The 20,854-nt window shown below is 39.0% G+C and overlaps 1 protein-coding gene across 1 annotated transcript; it reads left to right on the top strand.

Moving 5' to 3' along the window:
- Positions 1-235: 235 nt before the first annotated feature.
- ATP6V0D2 (ATPase H+ transporting V0 subunit d2) lies at positions 236-20,506 on the top strand. The gene is made up of 8 exons (XM_009945593.2): positions 236-365; positions 8,268-8,439; positions 10,325-10,503; positions 12,481-12,560; positions 14,405-14,482; positions 17,897-18,073; positions 19,444-19,521; positions 20,345-20,506. Exons 1-8 carry the CDS (start codon positions 236-238, stop codon positions 20,504-20,506), a joined length of 1,056 nt encoding a protein of 351 aa, XP_009943895.2.
- The last annotated feature ends 348 nt before the right edge of the window (positions 20,507-20,854 follow it).

The following is a 20,854-nucleotide window of genomic DNA, read 5'->3' as shown; positions in this document are numbered from 1 at the left end:
TCTGGCTCTGACAGGAGGGAGTTGGATTTGCTGGCTGGCTATTGTGTAAGCATCAACTGTACTGGAACTACACCAGGAGCAAGAAACAGGAAGAAACCAGTTGGTAAAACACAATCATAGGCTGGCAGGAAATCAGTGACTATTTGTCACTCCTTCCAAAGAGAAGGAAAACAGTTGGTGGCACATACTCAGTACCATCAAGTATCCCGCAGAGAGATTAAATCTCCTTTTCTCCATGCCAGGATACTCAGAGTTTTACTTCAATGTTGACCATGGCTACTTGGAAGGTCTGGTCCGAGGGTTCAAAGCCGGCATCTTGACAAGTGCAGACTATGTCAATTTAGCACAATGTGAGACACTAGAAGGTAAGTCTGCTGGTTTCTTTTATTCAGGAAGAAATAGTGTTGCTTAGACCTTTGAAGAAGGGAAGGTGAAAGACTGAAGTATTGAGAACTTATCCTAAAAAACAGAGATAAGCCTGATGTCCTTTGAAGAACTGTTCTCATATTTAAGTTAATAGCTTTAGAAATTACCCTGGGATTGTACAGACTGTGATCTGCAAAGCCATCCAGATGATGGGTTTCTGTAGTTTACTGATAAGGTTTGGAAATCTCATCCATAGAGTTCCTATGGAGATCGGTAACATTCTCGCAGATTTTAACCAAGTTACAGAACTGTTTAAACATAGAAGTTTCATATCATTTCAGCTTGACAAAATAGTTCCCAAGATCTTATTAAAAGCTTACTATTTGGCTCTGAGTTTCTCTGCAACAGACATAAGTTTAATACTTTATTACTTCATGAGTTTCAGGTCAGTGGGGGACATTTTACTTACCAGGAAGAGAAAACTAGACTTCACAAAGATAAAAGAGAACAATTCTCAAGCTTAAAAGAAAGGAAAAAAAAAAAGTTTTTTTCAAGGTGACTTTGTCACAGTAATAAAGAGAACACACACTAGTTTCCAAAACAGCTTTCTGTGGCCAAGACTGGTCACAGCCTGATGAAGACAGACTTGTACAAAGAATCATATGACATACCTCTAGACACTTGGCAGGAAAAAAGAAGTGACAGAAAAAAATCACCTTTCTAAAAGAACGTAAGGTTTCTTTCCCTGTCTCCAAAACAAAAGCTACGATTGTACACTGAAATAATTTCTATAACATGCAGTATATTAGATTAATTTGAAAAAGGAACAAGGAGAAATAATAAGTTTACTCTGTTTTAAGCATTGGTTACTTTGTATATCCAGTAATGGATTTGGGGAAACGAGAAGTGCAGAACCTGGTGATTCCCATATACAACTGAGTTTTGAGGCTGTCTAAACTATTGATATAATAATAACAGAAGTCTAGGAAGGTTGCTTGCCATTCGTCTTGCGGATTAAAACAACTACATTTAACTAGATACATGCAGGTATTTACCTGTCAGCAGGATAAAGTTCCTCTCACAGCTAAATAAGAGATTGTCAGTACAGTCCCTGGGATCTAGAGACTATTCAACTGATCAAGGGCACGTAACTACTTCAGCTGATAAGCTGGAGAGCTGTATCAGCTCTTTGTTTCATACAATGGCAGAGACACACAGAACACATGTATACACTTACTCTGGGACTGAAATCTATTCCTTATGTCAGCTGGACAAAATCAAGTTTCTGTAGCCTATTTGTACCAGCAGTTGCGATCTATGCAACCTACAGACTCTACAGACACTCTTGATATTGTATTCAATTGTTTGAGTCAAAAAGTCTGGCTCCATGAATATACAGACTTCAGAAAAAGCTAACAGAGCTTCAAACATCTATAAAAGACACAAAGAACAGAACGATGGAATTATTAAACCTTGCTCTTACTCCGCTTGCAAAGGAGCTCAATAAATGATGTCATCAAAGGAGCTCAATAAATGATGTCATCAAAGGCTCCATGAAGAAAAAAAACCCCATAAAATCCCAGTTACTTATGAATAAGATGAAAACATACATGTTTAAATATTTTTAAAAACATACAAGGATTTTGCTCATCCTTCCCAGAATAGTTGCTCATGTTCAGTAAAGGAAAGCTATCTAAATATTAAGTCATGCTAAAAGAAAGTTATTTACAACCAGGAATTAGTTTTCAAACATTTCTGAGATATATAAACCTTCAATAATATTAAGAGCATGCAACATATGGACAGATCACAATAGAGAGAGAAACTCCTAAGTAAGATTCACAGTAGAAAGAACAATGACTCCTTATTTTTTGAACCTTCTTCTTTCTGATGTTCATTCAATTTTACAATGCAAATGATTTCAGCAACAGAAGCAGCAGCCTTCATCAACCTGCCTACAAGCACATCTCTACTACCCACTATCACTTCCCTTTCTTCTCTGTTTAGCTACATCTCTTTCTCCATTGTAACATTTCTACTTCTTTTAGGCAGCTAACAGATTTCCACCAGTTTTTTACTAAATGTGTTACTTATAATGAAAATATGAGAGGCATTGGATTTTCACATGAGGCTAAATACACTTATCTCTCTGCACATACAGTATGCTGTAATATTGAACTTGCACCACGAGTGTATCACAGAATCACAGACGGGGTTGGAAAGGGACCTCTGTGGGTCATGTAGTCCAACACCCCTGCCAAAGCAGAAATGGTGGACCATACCATTTCTGGTGGTATGGTGCACCAAAACCACAGACCTTACCTCTAAAGTAAAAAATGGAGCTTTATGAATACATTGCGTTTTGTTTCCAATTAAAAGGTCCAGCATGTGGATTTGTACTGTAGCACTATTGTGCTTGTCCAATAGTGCCTTCAGTTCTCGTCTTCAGATTAAAAGGTAATAAATTTACCCCATTCTGCATTCTGTGGCATAGCAGCACACCACAAAATCTTGCTTCAGGTAAAAACATTATAAATATACTAAGGCAAACAAGCAGAAACAAAATCAAAACAACCCCAAGTAACCCATAAATAGAATCAAAAGGAACTTTTAATTTCAAAGTGGTTTTGGTATCTCTAGAGGGAAAACCATAATGTCAGTACAGACGAACCACAAGAAAAATTGTAGGTTAGTGCTTTACATCTGCTTGATAACCACAGAGTAAGTGTAACAGGTAGAGGGAAAGAAAAAAAGGAGGATGCTAACTGACTGACAATACCACTGTGTCCTCTCAATTCAGGGCCACACAGAGAGGAGCAGAGGCCTTGAGCTTAACTTCGACATCCTTCTGGGCTTGTCTGAATTATTATAATTCAGCTTAACTTCGACATCCTTTTGGGCTTGTCTGAATTATTATAATTTCCATGGAGCTACCTTGTGGCCTGCAACACTGGCTGAAACCTCTGCACCACGGCATGGTACTAGTTTAGCCCTATGTCATCATCTGTTTCAGGGGAACTGGACCCTCAGAGGAACCCTGCTGACAGTCTTTCCAGTAGAATATCGGGGGTGGGGTGAGGGGTTAAATTCAGTGCATTATTCTTCTTTTGCTTCTTTGTGTGATGGAAAGACTGCTGCTCTCTAGAAGGGGGACTAGGTCACAGAAGGACAAGCAGCCCATCTGTGCTTCCACCTACATCACTGAACTAAGTTCACTTGACAGAGCCAGGACACGCCAGCGTGCAGTGGCTGAAATAATAGTGTAACTCAAAACTGGGGGTAGCTGGCTATCCAGGTGGGCAGTCAGAAGACTGTGTGAGGGATCGCTTACGACTGTGTGAGGGATCGCTTCAGTGATCCGAAGACCCACAAATCCATGGGCCTCGATGGAATACACCCACAAGTGCAGAGGGAGCTGGCAGATGTCATTGCTGAGCCACTCTCCATCATCTTTGAGAGGTCCTGGAGGACAGGAGAGGTGCCCGAGGACTGGAGAAAAGCCAGTGTCACTCCAGTCTTCAAAAAGGGCAAGAAGGAGGACCCAGGGAACTACGGACCAGTCAGCCACACCTCCATCCCGGGAAAGCTGATGGAGCAGCTTATCCTGGAGGTCATCATTAAACAAGTGAAGGAAAAGAAGGTTATCAGGAGTAGCCAACATGGATTCACCATGGGGAAATCATGCCTGACCAATCTGATAGCTTCCTACGATGGCATGACTAGCTGGGTAGATGAGGGGAGACAATGAATGTTGTCTACCTCGACTTCAGCAAGGCTTTCGACACAGTCTCCCATAACATCCTCCTAGGGAAGCTCAAGAAGTGTGGGCTGGATGAGTGGTCGGTGAGGTGGATTGAGAACTGGCTGAATGGCAGAACTCAGAGGGTTGTCATCAGCAGCGCTGAGTCTAGTTGGAGGCTGGGAACTAGTGGTGTCCCTCAGGGGTCAGTACTGGGCCCAGTCTTGTTCAACTTCTTCGTCAATGACCTGGATGAAGAGTTAGAATGTACCCTCAGCAAGTTTTCTGATGACACCAAACTGGGAGGAGTGGTGGATACACCAGAAGGCTGTGCTGCCATTCAGCGTGACCTGGACAGGCTGGAAAGTTGGGCAGAGAGGAACCTGATGAGGTTCAACAAGGGCAAGTGCAGGGTCCTGCACCTGGGGAGGAACAACCCCATGCATCTGTACAGGCTTGGGGCGGACCTGCTGGAGTGCGGCTCTGTGGAGAGGGACCTGGGTGTCCTGGTAGACGACAGGTTGACCGTGAGCCAGCAGTGTGCCCTGGCTGCCAAGAAAGCCAATGGAATCCTGGGGTGCATCAAGAAGAGTGTGGCCAGGAGGTCGAGGGAGGTTCTCCTTCCTCTCTACACTTGCCCTAGTGAGGCCCCATCTGGAGTACTCTGTCCAGTTCTGGGCTCCCCAATTCAAGAAAGATGAGGAGCTACTGGAGAGAGTCCAGTGGAGGCCTATGAGGATGGTGAGGGGACTGGAGCATCTGTCCTATGAGGAAAGGCTGAGGGAGCTGGGCTTGTTCAGCTTGAAGAAGAGAAGGCTGAGAGGGGACCTAATAAATGCTTATAAATATCTGAAGGGTGGGTGTCAAGAGGATGGGGCCAGACTCTTTTCAGTGGTGCCCAGCGACAGGACAAGGGGCAATGGGCACAAACTGAAGCATAGGAAGTTCCACCCGAACATGAGGAAGAACTTCTTCACTCTGAGGGTGATGGAGCACTGGAACAGACTGCCCAGGGAGGTTGTGGAGTCTCCTTCTCTGGAGATATTCAACACCCACCTGGACATGGTCCTGTGCGGCCTGCTGTAGGTGACCCTGCTTTGGCAGGAGGGTTGGACTAGATGACCCACAGAGGTCCCTTCCAACCCCGAACATTCTGTGATTCTGTGATTCTGTGACTCAATGTGCTTGATGCTGAGAGACAAGGTTAATGCTTTGTTCAAGCTCTCGCTATACTCTTTTTTGATCAGCATAATTCCTGTCTTAACTACATTAATCTTAAACTAGTCTTCCTCTGCACACTAATTCCCTTTAAGACTTAGTGATAATTGTGTTTTGTTGCTGTTCAATTGTGAGTAAAATAATTTGATTTAAAATTACAGTGAAGTCATACACTTCCTACATACGATTTTCCCACATATAATTGTATGAGGGAATAGACAATGGAGATGGATGGCAATGGACAGCTGAAATACGGGAATTTTCTTCCCTAGGGAACTTGTGGACATGCTGAAAAGCACAGGGTCTTGTGTAGCTCTCCAAAAGCCCCCTGAGAAAAGGAGGAGCTACCATCACTGAAAGGTTTTGGTGAGCAGGGATGTCTGAAGCCCCTGTAATGCTCAGCCATCTAGTCCTGCCAGGTCATCAGGCCACGTTACTAGTATAGGTGTCTGAATGTGTCAGTCCCCAGGGCTTATTTATGCCAACAGCCAAGAGAATATCATTTAAGACCAGCATAGCAGTCACTGAGCTGCAGTGAGCTCTGTCATGGTGTGAACTCAAATTATGACATTCCTGATTGATGTTATATGGTATCGGAGCTTGTGGATGATTATTTTCTCAATTGTTTTGGCTAAGGCCATGAGGAAGGGTTGAATATTGTTCGTGCTGGCATTTATTAAAATATTTAGAAGAAATACTTCTCTAAAGTATGCTGTGAAAGTGACAGGGTCATAAATCCAATATTCCTGGGCATAGTATTTCCTCCACAGTTTTGAGAGCCAGATGGGGCTATTTAACGTGTTATAGCTAATATTTTTCATGCCTTATGTTAGGGCATGGATTTTGAAGCCACTCAGTCAATAAGAGAACTGAGGAAGGTAACACAGTCTTGTCAAACTCCTCTCAATACGTTGGGTTTGGTTTCTGTTCATCTCATAATGATGTTAAACACCCTTCAGACTGGCCAATACTTGGGGCTTATATTTGGGTTTTGCAGTCTGCTTTAGGCACTAAACCTCTGAAAACCACAACGTTTGGAATGCATTTACAGACAATGACTCAAGGTAGGTATTAGTGGTTCATCTGAAAAGGAATTGGGGAAAGCTGCAATTCAGCTTTCTGCATGTAATGTAGTATTATCTAATCCCACCATATGCCAAGTATTTTTTCCTTCTTTGCAATAAAAAGAGAAAGTAAAATCAGTATTCACAGGAAATGTAGATGTGACATGAAAATATTAGTGATTTTTAAAAAAGTTGGTCTTACATATTTAGACTCATATCTGGGCATAATACAGTATTTTTACTTATCTCTTAATCTTTCTTACCTTTTCCTCTTGAATTAAGTGGTTTTCTTCTTTCGTATTTGGATTGTCTTTCTTCCTCCTACATGGAAGCCTGTACTGAAACTACAACTATTTCCTAGTATCTGGCTCTGGCCATTGAAAGACCAATTACTTCTGCCTTCTTTTGTCAACAATTTTGTGACAACCTACCTAATTTTAAGAAGCAATCAGTTTACACTGCTAGCATAAGTTCAGTCTATTGCAGGAAGATCTAGAGAAATGCTAACAGTTCCAGAAAGCTGGCTGAGTAAGGCTGTCCTATCCAAGATCCTGTTGAAGTAATTGCTAAAATGAGCTCAAGTGGCAGCTACGCTGCATAGAAAACTCTGAGGGTTATCTATCTCAGTAAGCTAGAGTGCTAAACGTAGGAGTTTGAATTTGCAGTGTACTAGTTCTTTCGTTTTAAGTCTCAGTGTAGGCAACATTATTGCATACTAAGAAAGTATAGACATGGGGAATTACAAAAGAGTAGCTGTTGTACTGATAAATGCACACCTTGCTAATTGCATATTAACTTCTCTTACAGGTACACCTTTTTTCAGTCAGTGGGAGTGTTGCTGTCCTGTTCCCTATGACTTCAGATCTTATCTGGAAATCTAATGAGTGCCCAAACCATGTAACATTATCCCAATCTATAATTTACAGTAGTTTTAATATAGCCTTTTAACATAATTATGCAATATAGCAGGCGCTTTTTAGAAACGAAATGTTGAACTGCTTTGAACACTAAGAACTGATTCAAATTCTTACTTTTGCCTCATGGTGGAAAACGGCTAGCAGAGGAAATTTGTCAAATGAATCCTTTGATATTACGAAAGCTTCTTTCAACTTCGTTGTCTAGTCTCAGTTATCAAGGTCGAGAGTCAGACAGAGTATGTCACGATAACCCAAGTTTCTGGAAAAGCTTCTTAGGATCTCGTAGTAGCAGCCATAAATCAGACAAAGCCAAACCAGAAATGCTAGCAGAGTGTAACTGTGCGTTTTCAAGTGCTCCACTGCAGAAGCCATTTGGAGCCCAGAAAATGAGCCAGGCAAGATGTGTTCTCTCCTCTTCTTCAGGCAACCTGATATCACAAGATTCTAGTCTCACATGAGATTTAGATGTTTCATATGAAAATTTAAGATCTGAACAAAGTTAAAGGATGATTCCTATTGATGCGTAATAGTCCATAGGAATGTAGGAAAAAAAACCACAACTGATGTATTATAATAGTGCAAGAGAGGTGCCCTGAATAAATCGGAGAAATTAAAATATTGAACAAACCTGACTGGGAATGGGCTCAGGACAGCAGTAATTACCACTGTGCCTAGTGTGGCTGGAAAATAAAGTGGCCAGTGAAACTTCTGACAAAGGTGTAAATTATTTGTGCTTTCCTATAGCATGCAGTAAGTCTTACCGGTAGAAGGCATGACAAATTTGCAGTGATTACGCATTTACTCTAAGTTAAATGTATGGCGAAACCTTTTCAATAGAGTATGATAAGACCCTTAATATGAAAATATAATGTTAGAAGTGAACTTTTTCAAAGTTTTTTTATGTGGTTTGTAGACAATATAATGACTGTTTATTCTCATGATCTTCCTTGAATCTAATTTCAGATCTGAAGTTACATCTACAGACTACAGACTACGGCAACTTCTTGGCTAATGAAAGTGGCCCTCTCACTATCTCCACCATCGATGATAAACTGAAAGCAAAACTACTCGCGGAATTTCACTACTTCAGAAACCATGCTTTTGAACCGCTTACCACTTTTCTGAATTTTATCACGTAAGTAATGTTACCACATACCTCACCACACAGACTCAAAGCAAAAGCACAGTTATAAGTTAAAACAGTGTAAATGCATCATACTTGAATTTCTGTTAAGTTTCAAAAATAGCAAAATTACTTTTATACTGCAACACTTACATACTTTATTTGCTAATATAAGATCCGAAAATATGTATATGAAGAGCTGTTGTCTTTGCACCTACTTATTTTAAAGAACATAAGCAGACTTTTTCCGTGTACAGTAGCAGGAGCAGTGGTAGAGATTGAGAAAAATGGTTATAATTTTCAAACATCATTTAAGTCAGAGAACTTGAAAAATTGAAGTTTCTGGGGGTGACTCATGCAAGGTTAGCAGTTTCATGATGTACGTGGCATAGATTTAATTCCCAGGCATGTTGCAAGTTCTAGACTTTTTTTAAAGGGGGAAAGACAACACATTATACACCTACTATACTTTTTATACCATTTAAACATTAAAATCATATAAACTTTATGTTGTATATAGCAAGCTACTTGGATCCAAATTTCTTTTTTAAAAAGTACAAGAGCTGTTTGATGCCAGATGAAGAGAAGGTTCTGATCTCCATACAGTTATAAACAGACAAAACTTGTCAATGAATGGCTTAAACAACATTAAGAACAAGGATCTGCCTTATAACAGTATAACAACATGGATTAGTGAAATGTCAGCAGGATATTTTACATAACTGTTTAATCCCCTGGATCTTTTTAATATATTATAACAGGAACACTAGACTGTTCAGTTTATTTTCAAGGAGTATTTTTATCATAACAGAAAAATAAAGTCTCATTATTCTTTTTTTGGGGAGGGAGTCATGTGTAGTGACCAGTTTTAGGTGAATATATGAACGGGATCTTAAAGACTGCCCTAGGACAGCTATGACCCGAGGCATACAATGTTTACCTTTTGCTTCAGAGAAATGAAAATGAAAATATGAAAATTACGGCAGCTCTTTTTTAAAACTGATTGACATGCATGTGTACACATGTATGCACAATCTATTCACACTGTTATTTTTTAATAATGGAGACACCAGTTTTAAGACAGGTAACACAATTGTATCATTGAACTATATTTCACCAGGTCCCTGAGTCCCCTCCCAGATTTTGTGTGAGATCATATTAATCCCTGTATGTCTCTAGCTGTGTTGTGAATCAACAATGCAAGCTGAAGACTGGCATCCTTGTTATAAACCTCCCAAGGCTTTCACATTTCCAAGACACTGACAAAACTATTATCAGCCTCTCTGACAGTAAAACTAGAAACAAGCTGATAGAAAACTTCTACTGAAAGGAAAACTTTTAGCAATAAAGAAGAAATCTGTGAGAACCTGTTGCTAACTTTCCTCATGGGAGGATGTTTAAAGAGAAGAATGCCCTAAGGTCGGTCCATCTGCATGAACTCTGCAGTTTTAGTGCCAAGATTCCCACACGCTTCCTCCCTGTCCGGATGGTCTACATGGAGTAACAAAATCCCAGACTATAGAAACTGGAAGCTCAGGTGATTTACTTTGTGATACCACTCATTGTCACTTGTTACAGTTAATAAACATTTCACACCTGTTATGCTTATTATATTCACGTTTCAGTTCTCCCTTCTTTAAAAACATCTCTTTCCCAAACTCATTCATGTGTTTAAAACTAATAATGTGTGTTACCTACCTGTTATTTAAAAACTTCTTTTTGTTTTTGATAAATGAGACATTGATATAGAGTGAACGCACAAACCTGCAAAAACTGTGGTTATTTCTGACTTTAGTATTATTGCCAGTTTTCAAATATCTTGGTTTTGTATTTTGTATTTTTTCAAAGGAAAATGCATTATAGAGATAAGGTTCATTTTTTTTCCTTTCACATACAGATACAGCTACATGATTGACAACGTAATTCTTTTAATAACTGGCACATTACATCAGCGGTCCATAGCTGAACTTGTTCCCAAGTGCCATCCATTGGGGAGTTTTGAGCAAATGGAAGCAGTCAGCATTGCCTCAAACCCCACTGAGCTGTTCAATGCAATTTTGGTTGACACACCATTAGGTATGAACACTAAATTTTTTCTTACTTGCTTCTTGAAACTACTCTTCCTGTAGTCTCAAGCATAACTCACACAGAGTAGCATGTTTTCCACTGGATATGCTGTGTTTTGGTAACACAAAATATGAAGTGTGGATCAAGCACTTCTAAAGTAGTGATCAGGACATTTTCTAGTAACATTTATTAACAGTTTCTCTATCAACCTTGGGTAGCAGACATAAAGAACACATGCTACTCATGAAACGTAATGGTTATCTTATACACTGCAATTAGCCACTGTTTCAGAGCATCTAGATTTTTATTTAAACACCTGCATCTACAATTAAAAAACGTAAGATGAAATCTTGCCTATCCCTCACTAAGGATAAAGAAGCAGACAGCTATTAATGAAAATTAGATATTGTGGTAGAACCTAGATTCCCTCTTGGGATTTGGGCATAATTCAACACAGACAAAATCCATATTTTGAATAACTAAATCTACCAGCAAAACAGAGCGAGGCTTGGGAAGGTTGCATTCTGAAATTGGGATGAAACTCTGCTCAATGTGCTGCAGCAGCCAACATGAACAAATGAAAACTAAGGAGCTGTGGGTCGCTGCTGGGAAGGGTACTGAGAATAAGATGGAACTAGATGGATTTGAGCATATACGAAACCACTGTGTGCCCTCCTCATCTTGAGTACTGTGAGTGGATTTAGCTTCTGCTTCTCAAGACGGTGCGGTGGCTTGGCCCCAGACAGAAGTCAAACTCCTACCCAGCCACTCACTCACCTCCTGCCCCGAGCACAACGCAGGGAAAAAATGAGAGGGGGATGGGGAGCAAGGCGGGGAGGAGCTTGTGGGTTGAGATCACCTACCAAGTAATGTTGCAGGCAAAACAGATTCAGCTTGATTTACTGTTGATTAATAGTAATATATTTAATTACTGATTCATGCATTAGGAAACAAACAAACAAACAGAAAGAAACAAACATTTACATGCTTAGGGAAAACACCGTTCCTCCTCCCTTTCCCACTTCTTCACCCCAGGCTCCTCTCCTTTGCCCCCTCGTTATCACTGCGGGTTACACTCAGTCCCTTCGGAGAGGCGAGGAGCAGCACAAGGAGTGGTTTCCAGTCAGCACGCGGCCGTTTTTCTCTGCTCCTACTTTAGATACTAAAAGCAACAGTCAGAGCTACATCCTCTAATATTTTTCACCCAAAAACTGGATGCTGGGAGAGTACGAAGGGAGAAGACCACAAAACACAGGCAGGCTCACATGCTTTCTTTAGATACCATCTCCCATTGCTGATGCCTGAGACAACACTCTCTGCCAGGCAGCACTGGTCTGTCCCACCAACATAGGTTAGGAACAGTGAGGGACTGGCACACTTTTGCTGTTTACGAATACAGCATTTTTAAGTGGTCCACCTGCACAAATGATCTTCAAACTCTGCCTCCCTGTTCAAAAGCTTGCTCTTTAACCAGTTCTGCAGAGGACCTGGAAGCACAGATTGTCAAGGTCAACGCCTGTGCCACTTACTAGTTGCAACCTGTTGCCTTTCCCCCATCACAGACATAGTGTGCAGAGGGAAAACATGAAAGAGGATTCTTCTTAACAGTTGTGTAATACCTGTATGATTTAAGACAAAAATTATCTTTCATGTTCCTCCCCTAGAAAATCTCCCTAAAGCCCAAACCATATACTTCAGAGAAGATTAGGGCTTTCATTAGCATTTCTCATCTGATTCTCTCTGGAGATGTGGACTCTGGCTGTGGCACTGATTGATTTCCCTCACAGCAGATTCTCATTAAAAAGGAGGGAGTAGGAGGATAAGGGGAAAGTCAAGAGGATTTCTCTTGCCCCCTGTTATATCACTCTTACTTGTACAACAGAACCCTGAGATCCCTGCTCACTCACTGGTGAATTGCAATAGACAAGAGATGCATATTATCAGCATGTAGATTTATAACCGCAATATAATAAACTCTGCTTTCAGCTGCTTTCTTTCAAGACTGCTTGTCTGAAAATGACCTGGATGAAATGAACATTGAAATAATGCGCAACAAACTGTACAAGGCAAGTTCTTGCAACATAATGATAATACTTGTTTTTTTTTCAAAGTGTCTCAGAAAAGGAGGTCAGTATCATTAACCCTTTTTTATGCATAGGGAAACAGAAGCATGGTGAGATAAAGCAAGCTGTCTGAGGTCACCTGGTTGATGACAAGTCCAGGAATCAAATCCAGCTCCTTTCATTTGTACTCCACTGTACAGAGAGTTTTCAAATTTTAGGTCTTCATCCAAATTCTAATTTAATATCTCATTAATGAAAATGCTTTAAATGTCAGGCTAATATCTAGATCCATTTGTTTATGAATAACTCAGTTAACCACCAAATGCCACAGAAGTGTTAGCTCCTAAGTGAGCCTAGACAGGCTTTTGGCTAACATTTATTTTTATTTATAAAAGGTAGATGTGATTTGAAAAGGTCTTGAGTCCAGCTAACCATTTTTTTACTTAAGGGTTTTGTATAATCTTCTTCCTTTTTAAATTATCTTTAGTATTGCTACAGCACACTGCTGTAAGGATATGCATCTAACATGTGTCTTGCACTTTCAAAGTACATTAGAAATAACAGTACACAGGTCAATACTCTTAGGATGGTCTCTTTAAAGGCTATACATATTTCATTCAGTTAATGGTTCCTCCTGGCTCATCCTCTCCAAATTGTTATCTTTCTTTCACAGTGGATGCTCCAGACTGCAGGAAGTATTCTTGCAGTGATCTGATTGCACTAGGGGGAAAGAAAAAATTTCTTCTGTTTGTCTTAAAAATGATATTTATAAATACCCAAGCCAATAGTTGGTTTTTAAATATTCTGCTACTTGCAGTCATTCAAAGCAACATTAGTTATGACCATGTATTTTAATTCTTTCACAGTACTACTAAACTAGACACTCTTTTTTTCCCTTGATAACATACAGATTTGATTCTTATATCCTGTGTGGGTAACCATACATTTACACTTAGTATTTTTTTTGTTTTTTCTTCTCACTCTTCTAAGTATCAGGGGAAAATTCTGCAAACACTTCTAAATTATTAATATATCCTGTCTCCTCTGCTTGAGCTGTCAATATGATCAATTATGCTTCAGCTCTACTATCAGATAGCATCATACAGAACCTAACGCATAATCCCATGCAGCAGATCCCCCTTGAGATACCTCTACTTAAAATTCACTTAATTGCATAGCTAGGGACAGCTTCTTTTAACTAGATTGTGTGAAGTTGTGGCCATGCATTTTGATAACATAAATGTTCCCTAAGACAGTATTTTTGGGGATGGACAGGTAGGGGGAACAACATCTCTGACATATTTGGAGTCCTTCCTGCACAGGTATTTTGAAATGGCTGCGAAGGCCAGAAACCTTAATGGACCAGAGGGCTCTACAGACCAATATTACAGAAGCTTTGTCTGCTGTTCTGTCCTAATCCAGGGTTTAGGGTAGAGGAGTAGGGATTAGTTTGTGTATCCTCATAGTGCTGGCCCAACAGCCATGGCATATTCCCAGATGCCCTCCTCCACACCATAAATGTAGTTTCCTTCAGCTATCTGCTTATTACACAGTGGAAGCTCAATGGAGCTCCAGAAGTTCCTTCTTCAGAGAGCAAAGAAAACATAATATTTGTCCTATAACAATTTTAAAAAACATTTGGACCCATACTGTAATAACAAGACATTTGCATTTTAGTATTTCAACTTTCAATCCAGCAAAGTAATTAAGCACATAATTCAATTTCAATTCATAGGCAGAATTATCAAAGTTAATGAAAGTATTAAAAAATGAGATTCATGACTATGTGCTGTGCTGGTCCAGGTCTTAAGTAGCATTTAAAACACTTTTCTTCTTCTTTCATGTAGTCTTATCTTGAGGCATTCTATAAGTTTTGTGAAAAACAAGGTGGTACTACAGCAGAAATCATGAGACCTATTCTTCAGGTAAGAAAAAGTCAGCCTGCGTACACAAAAGTACTCCGCAATGTTTTCATAATTACCTTACTTTGGTTTTCCTGTTCCTTCTCTCTCCATCTGCGAAGTTATTTGTCAAATGTTTGCTTCTTCTCTGAATAATAACTGTTTTTCTAACATGTAATGAAGACTTTACTCTAGGATGGCTTTTACCTCTTGACTAGAGAAGCAGCCAGTCCATTACCAGGGACGAGTTAGCATCAGTTAATATTTTTCTATAACAGAGAGCAGAACAGAATAAATCGTTCACTAATCTCAAATTGTTGCCCCTTAATATTTTTCTGTATTATGTAGAAAAACTGAAAGTGGATTATTTTTACACCTCCTAGCTCAAAATTAAATTTAGGATAGCTAAGGTCTCGCATTACTTTATATTTACTAATCAACAATCTTAAAGCTTCATGGCACTATTATGTTTGTTTACTCTACTATTAAAATTCATGGTTGAAGTTAGAGTTGAATGACCTTTGGAACTACTGTTATACAGAAAAGTCCAACACTGTGTGTTTTATTTTTGTCTCAACTCAGGAAAATTTAATTTTTTTTCCACACCATACAAAATTCCTAACATCCTCCTCTCCACAGCATACCTGCAGCATAGCAAATGATCTTTTTGTATCTGTTATTGTAATAAAAGATGAAAAAAATCCTAAAATTGAGTTCTCAGCATTCAGCTCCATTTTTTTTTTCCACATGGTTTATCACAATTCTTTGCAGAGTTTGAGAGCCAGATCACCCATTTGGTTCCAGGAGTCTTTTTTTCTGGTAAAACAACACTTACACCCTGGAACCTGACTGAAGAAAATTCACTGAGCTCTGATGACATCACACTAAAAGTTTGCATTATAGGAGAGAGATAATAACCCCGGAAGCTCACCCCTGAAGGGAGAATGAGCCTAAATTATGTATTATGAAACAATGTCCTAAAAGGGAATGCAATTTCATATTTTATTTAACCTGGTCATAATGTTTCAGTTTATGTTCTAAAGAAAATATTCTTAATCAACTTAAACTGACCAGAAGTTAAGTATTTTGACTATTCTTTTCTGAAAAATAAAAATCAAGAAGTTGGCTGGCAGAAGTAAAGACATTTTCCACAATTGATTCAGATTTTTCAGAAAGTTCATTTTTAGCTAGAAATTAATGCTGAGAGCAGATGACTTACCAACATTAGCTTAAGCATGTTGTAAAACTCTCCTTATAACAGCTGTAACAGTTTGGTCTGTGATAAACATCTTTAAAATCCCTATGTAATGTTGATCAGCTAGGAGGATAAACTTTTCTGTGGAAGATTTCCTTTTCTATAACATTTTAATAATCCGAAGACACACAGAACAGATTGCTAGTGGCTGAATTCACAAAAAGCCAAATTTTAATTACTCAGAAGAATACTTCTGCAACCTTATATGCAAGACTACTAACCTGACCCTATCAGCATGAGGCTGAGGTATTTAGCTCCCCAACTACTCGACCACCAGCCACGGTGCCAACCTTCCACATTAAAAATACTGATCCCTGTTCCACCACAGACAGCAAATGTTGCATTTCTAAACCTGAGTCTGGCAAGAAACTGCAGGACTGCACTGCACTAAAGCTAGTCCTGTGCCTGTTATTAGGGCCCCACGCTAATTCTCAAGTGCATTAAGAAGAGTGTGGCCAGTAGGTCGAGGGAGGTTCTCCTCCCGCTCTACTCTGCCCTGGTGAGGCCCCATCTGGAGTACTGCGTCTAGTTCTGGGCTCCCCAGTTCAAGAAAGATGAAGAGCTACTGGAGAGAGTCCAGCAGAGGGCTGTGAGGACGATGAGGGGACTGGAGCATCTGTCCTATGAGGAAAGGCTGAGGGAGCTGGGCTTGTTCAGCCTGAAGAAGAGAAGGCTACAAGGGGACCTTAGAAATGCTTATAAATATCTCAAGGGTAGGTGTCAGGAGGATGGGATCAGACTCTTTTCAGTGGTGTCCAGTGACAGGACAAGGGGCAACGGGCACAAACTGAAGCATAGGAAGTTCCGTCTGAACATGAGGAAGAATTTCTTCACTTTGAGGGTGATGGAGCACTGGAACAGGCTGCCCAGGGAGATTGTGGATTCTCCTCTGGAGATATTCAAGACCTGCCTGGACAAGGTCCTGTGCAGCCTGCTGTAGGTGACCCTGCTTCGGCAGGGGGATTGGACTAGATGACCCACAGAGGTCCCTTCCAACCCCGAACATTCTGTGACACCCTACTTCGGTTTCCCTTATGGAAACTAAAGCACTTAGGAAACAGTCATCCGGTGATTCCACCTCCACCCGCAGCAATCAAATGGCCCAAGTCACCAAATAACTGCCTCATGGCCTGACTTGCTACGGAGCACCTCGTGTGCCAATAACCTGATGAACTGAGAGGTGTGTATGGATGGGACTGATCCTGCAAATTTTCTCCAAATGGAAGCCACAGCATTAGGCCCCAGGCCTGCTAGCATTAGTTGCAATTGCATCTGAGCACGCTTTTTTCCCTGAATAAAATATTACAAATCTAACAGCTAGATTCTACATGACTTTAACAAGCTAAACAAAACAAAGCATTTGTTCTTCCAAAAGAGTTTCACTAGGGCTGATATGCCTGTTCATATTAATAAGGCAAGTGAAATTTGGCCCTGTTATTCATTAGCTAGGAGTCTTTTCAAGCACATTGATTTTCTTCTCATTATTTCTCTATTGTTTATTCATTTTCCTTACCCTGCAGTCAGTACCCTACTGCTGCAGGGAAAATACAGATACTACAGGTATCTCAACCTGGCAGAAGAAATATAGCCCTTGATTCTATGTGTTAAAAATTAACTGCTATTTGAAACACCTGAAAACTTGAACTTGGGAAGTAAACAGCCCCCTTCACCTCATTAAATTATAATTTTAAATATTTGCGTTTAAAACTTTTTTTTTTTTCAGAATTTCCACTCAACCTTTACTCTCAACAGCACTCTGAGTTACCCCAAAACAGTACTATTGATTCTTGGACCTTTCCTGGATTATTATTATTTAGAAGAGTATTATTTCATAACTTCAGAAAGGTGTATGAGGAGATTTTTTTGTTGTCAGCATCTGGGTAACTCAGTAGGGAAATGAGGAAGTAGCAGAAATTATATCTTCAGCACAATATTCATAGAATAAAAGCTGTGCTTGCAAAACACTGATTTTCTAGTTAAAATTTAACAAGTATTTGCAAATAAGGATACACAATTTTTTCAAATAAGGTATGTTTCTAATGCTCTGAAGTCCACTTTTTTTTTTAACTTTCCAAGTTTTAAGTTTTTAAGCTTACTGAAAAAACAACAGAACTCCACATTAATTTAGAATGAAATTTCTAATCTCTAATAACACCTTTTTGTTCTTTGTTTTGCATATTAAGTTTGAGGCAGACAGACGTGCCTTTATCATCACCATTAACTCATTTGGCACTGAGCTGAGTAAAGATGACCGAGAGAAGCTGTATCCAACCTGTGGGAAACTATATCCAGAAGGCTTACACCTGTTGGCCAACGCAGATGACTATGAGCAAGTGAAGTGTGTTGCAGATTACTATGCAGTATGTAATCTAATTCCTTAAAACAAAAAGCCAAAATACAAATACTCAGCATCTCCTGATGTCAGCAAAATTTTAAAGAGTATTCACACAAGTTAAAAGCATTTTTGAAAGAGAAAAAAATCATTGAAGATACAAAAGATTCCATATAGAAGTATATGGAATCAAAGATCTTTGATACAAAAACATAAGATATATCATTACCTTAATGCAATACAAAGTTCCTCTTACAATGATGTTTCAATAAAACCAAATCACATTCTAGTAAATAAAACTCTTCCTACTTCATTAACCATCTCCAAATTGCGTTTCACTTCACAGCTGCTGCCTCCAAGATTTTGGAGCAAGTCATTTTAAAATAAGCTGACCAAACAATTCATGTCACTGATGAGTGCAAAGCTGATTTATTTGCTAGTGTACCATAAAAACGCCCTTCTGAAAAGTTTTCTCTAAATAAGTGATTGACTCAAAGAAGTAGATGAAGTTGTTAATACTGATGCAACTAGTGCTGCTATTAAAGATGTAACAATATGCAACACTTGCTCTGTGAATTAACTGTGGCACTCCAACTACCTAGAATATTTGAGCTACATCCAGGTAGGTACACAAAACAAAATGATGTCTGGTCTACTGCTTTTTCCACAGGAGAAACAAAGCTGGAGATGCACATCTGTTCCTGTGCACAAGCAGAATTTTAGAAGCATGTGTCACCATATCAATGTCGTACAGAGCAAGTCTATTCATGTGATGGTGGGATATTTAGATGAATTTTGGAACCATTGTACTAGACCTATACGGCACTGCTACTTTATAGGCAAACCAAAACAAATACACAGAGAAGCAAATTACACAGAATGTAACATGTAAGAAATTAAGTCAAATATATCTGTACAGAATATTCCAGGATGACATATCAGACTAATGGATTTAGATGCAATATTAACACAGATAAAGCAAATCCAGCTGACTACTGGAAATAAAATGAGCAGCCAAGTGAGGATCAGAGTCCAGTGTTTTGGCTCCATTTACAGCTCTGGCTCTGATGGGTACTATTTGTACAAGAAGTTGAGTGCTCTCTGTCCAAAGGAGTGAAAGGTCATGTGTTACTCTACAATAAGTCTCTTTTAGTGCCTTCAGTAAATTACTTTAAGTTGTAGGAAATGATGGTAAGAAATACAAGAACAAATGTGATTTTCCTTTCTTTTGCTGACTATATGCTTTTAACTTCTGATTTATGTAGAACTGTAATCTCTACATGAGTTCTTCTATACAGAAAGATTACTCAACATAGATTAATTAATAGAGTACAGTATCTGTGCTGCACAGAACGCAGAAGTACTTTATTTCCGTTTGGTGGTTGTCTATGCTTGTAGGAATACAAGGCTGTGTTTGAACGTGTAGGGAGTGGCACTGGAGAAAAGACACTGGAAGATGCATTTTTTGAACATGAGGTAAGAGCTTCTAGCCTTAAAATATCAAAATGAAAGTCACCCACCTGGAATAACATTTAAAACAAGAATGAGGTACTAGGCTTTTGATTCTACTGTACTCTGTCATTCAGCTTTGTATTCAAGAACACAGTATTTCTATGGCTGTCAACATTTGGCTGAAGTAAAATAGAAGGATTTACTTTTTTAAATAAAATAAACCCCAGGACATTCTTTTGAAGACTAGTTATAAAACTGTCAACTGTGATAGCCTATCCAAAAGCCACCTCATATAGACTGTTTAATGAAATTTCTTTTGAATAGTCTACTGAAGAAGATATTTCACCACTGTCCTTTACTTACTTGTAATGTGTTGGTCTCTTCTCCCAAGTAACTAGTGATAGGTCGAGAGGCAATGGTCTCAAATTGCATCAGGGGAGGTTTAGATTGGATATTAGGAAAAATTTCTTTACTGAAATAGTGTTCAGGCATTGGAACAGGCTGCCCAGGGAGGTGGTGGAGTCACCATCCCTGGAGGTGTTCAAAAAACATGTAGATATGGCACTTCATGACATGGTTTAGCAGGTATGGTGGTGTTGGGTTGACAGCTGGACTTCATGATCTTAGAGATCTTTTCCACCCTTAATGTTTCTATTAATGTTGCTGTAGTATATTAACAAAATGAATGCAGAAATGACATTTCAATTATATTTACACTCAAGAGACTCCTAAATACAGTCATGGTTGCAAAGTTACATAGAAATCTTGAGCATAAATTGTACCATATAAAAATCACATTTGCCTCCTTTAATATTTTATCATAAGACTTGTTTCATCTTTTCCACAGGTAAAGCTGAATGTGCTTGCATTCAACAACCAGTTTCATTTTGGAGTATTTTATGCTTATGTAAAGTTAAAGGAACAAGAATGCAGAAATATTGTATGGATTGCTGAATGCGTTTCTCAGAGACACAGAACCAAAATTAATAACTACATTCCAATTTTCTGAATCTGAGAATTTATAATCCTACAATGTCTCAAAAGATGTGTTATTTCATAGAAAAGAAGAAAAATCTTACTTCAAAAGTTAACTCACCAGATGTTTTAAATTCTATTAATGATCCTCATATACAGCAGTGTAAGAAACAGTAATATAATTAGAGACATGAGTACTTTATAAGGAAATATTAATCAGCTTATTCATAGTTTTAGTTGGTAGATTTGTTCCCCACTGTGCCCATTTTAATTTAATTGATTAATAAACACTCCCTGAAAGATCTTACATACATATTCTTTCTCTTTTGTGGAAGCAAGCTTTCTGTCAATGACATTTGAAAATCTCTTTAATGGCTTAATT

The sequence above is a fragment of the Opisthocomus hoazin genome, chromosome 3 (genome assembly GCF_030867145.1).
Source record: "Opisthocomus hoazin isolate bOpiHoa1 chromosome 3, bOpiHoa1.hap1, whole genome shotgun sequence".
NCBI classification, from domain to species: domain Eukaryota; kingdom Metazoa; phylum Chordata; class Aves; order Opisthocomiformes; family Opisthocomidae; genus Opisthocomus; species Opisthocomus hoazin.
This window is presented reverse-complemented; position numbering and strand designations above follow the sequence as displayed.

Coding starts and splice junctions, on each gene's coding strand:
- ATP6V0D2 (XM_009945593.2), top strand. CDS start 236: ATGCCAGGATACTCAGAGTTTTACTTCAATGTTGACCATGGCTACTTG. Junction 12,561..14,404: donor TGCGCAACAAACTGTACAAG/GCAAGTTCTTGC, acceptor TCTTTCATGTAG/TCTTATCTTGAGGCATTCTA. Junction 19,522..20,344: donor ATGCATTTTTTGAACATGAG/GTAAGAGCTTCT, acceptor TCTTTTCCACAG/GTAAAGCTGAATGTGCTTGC.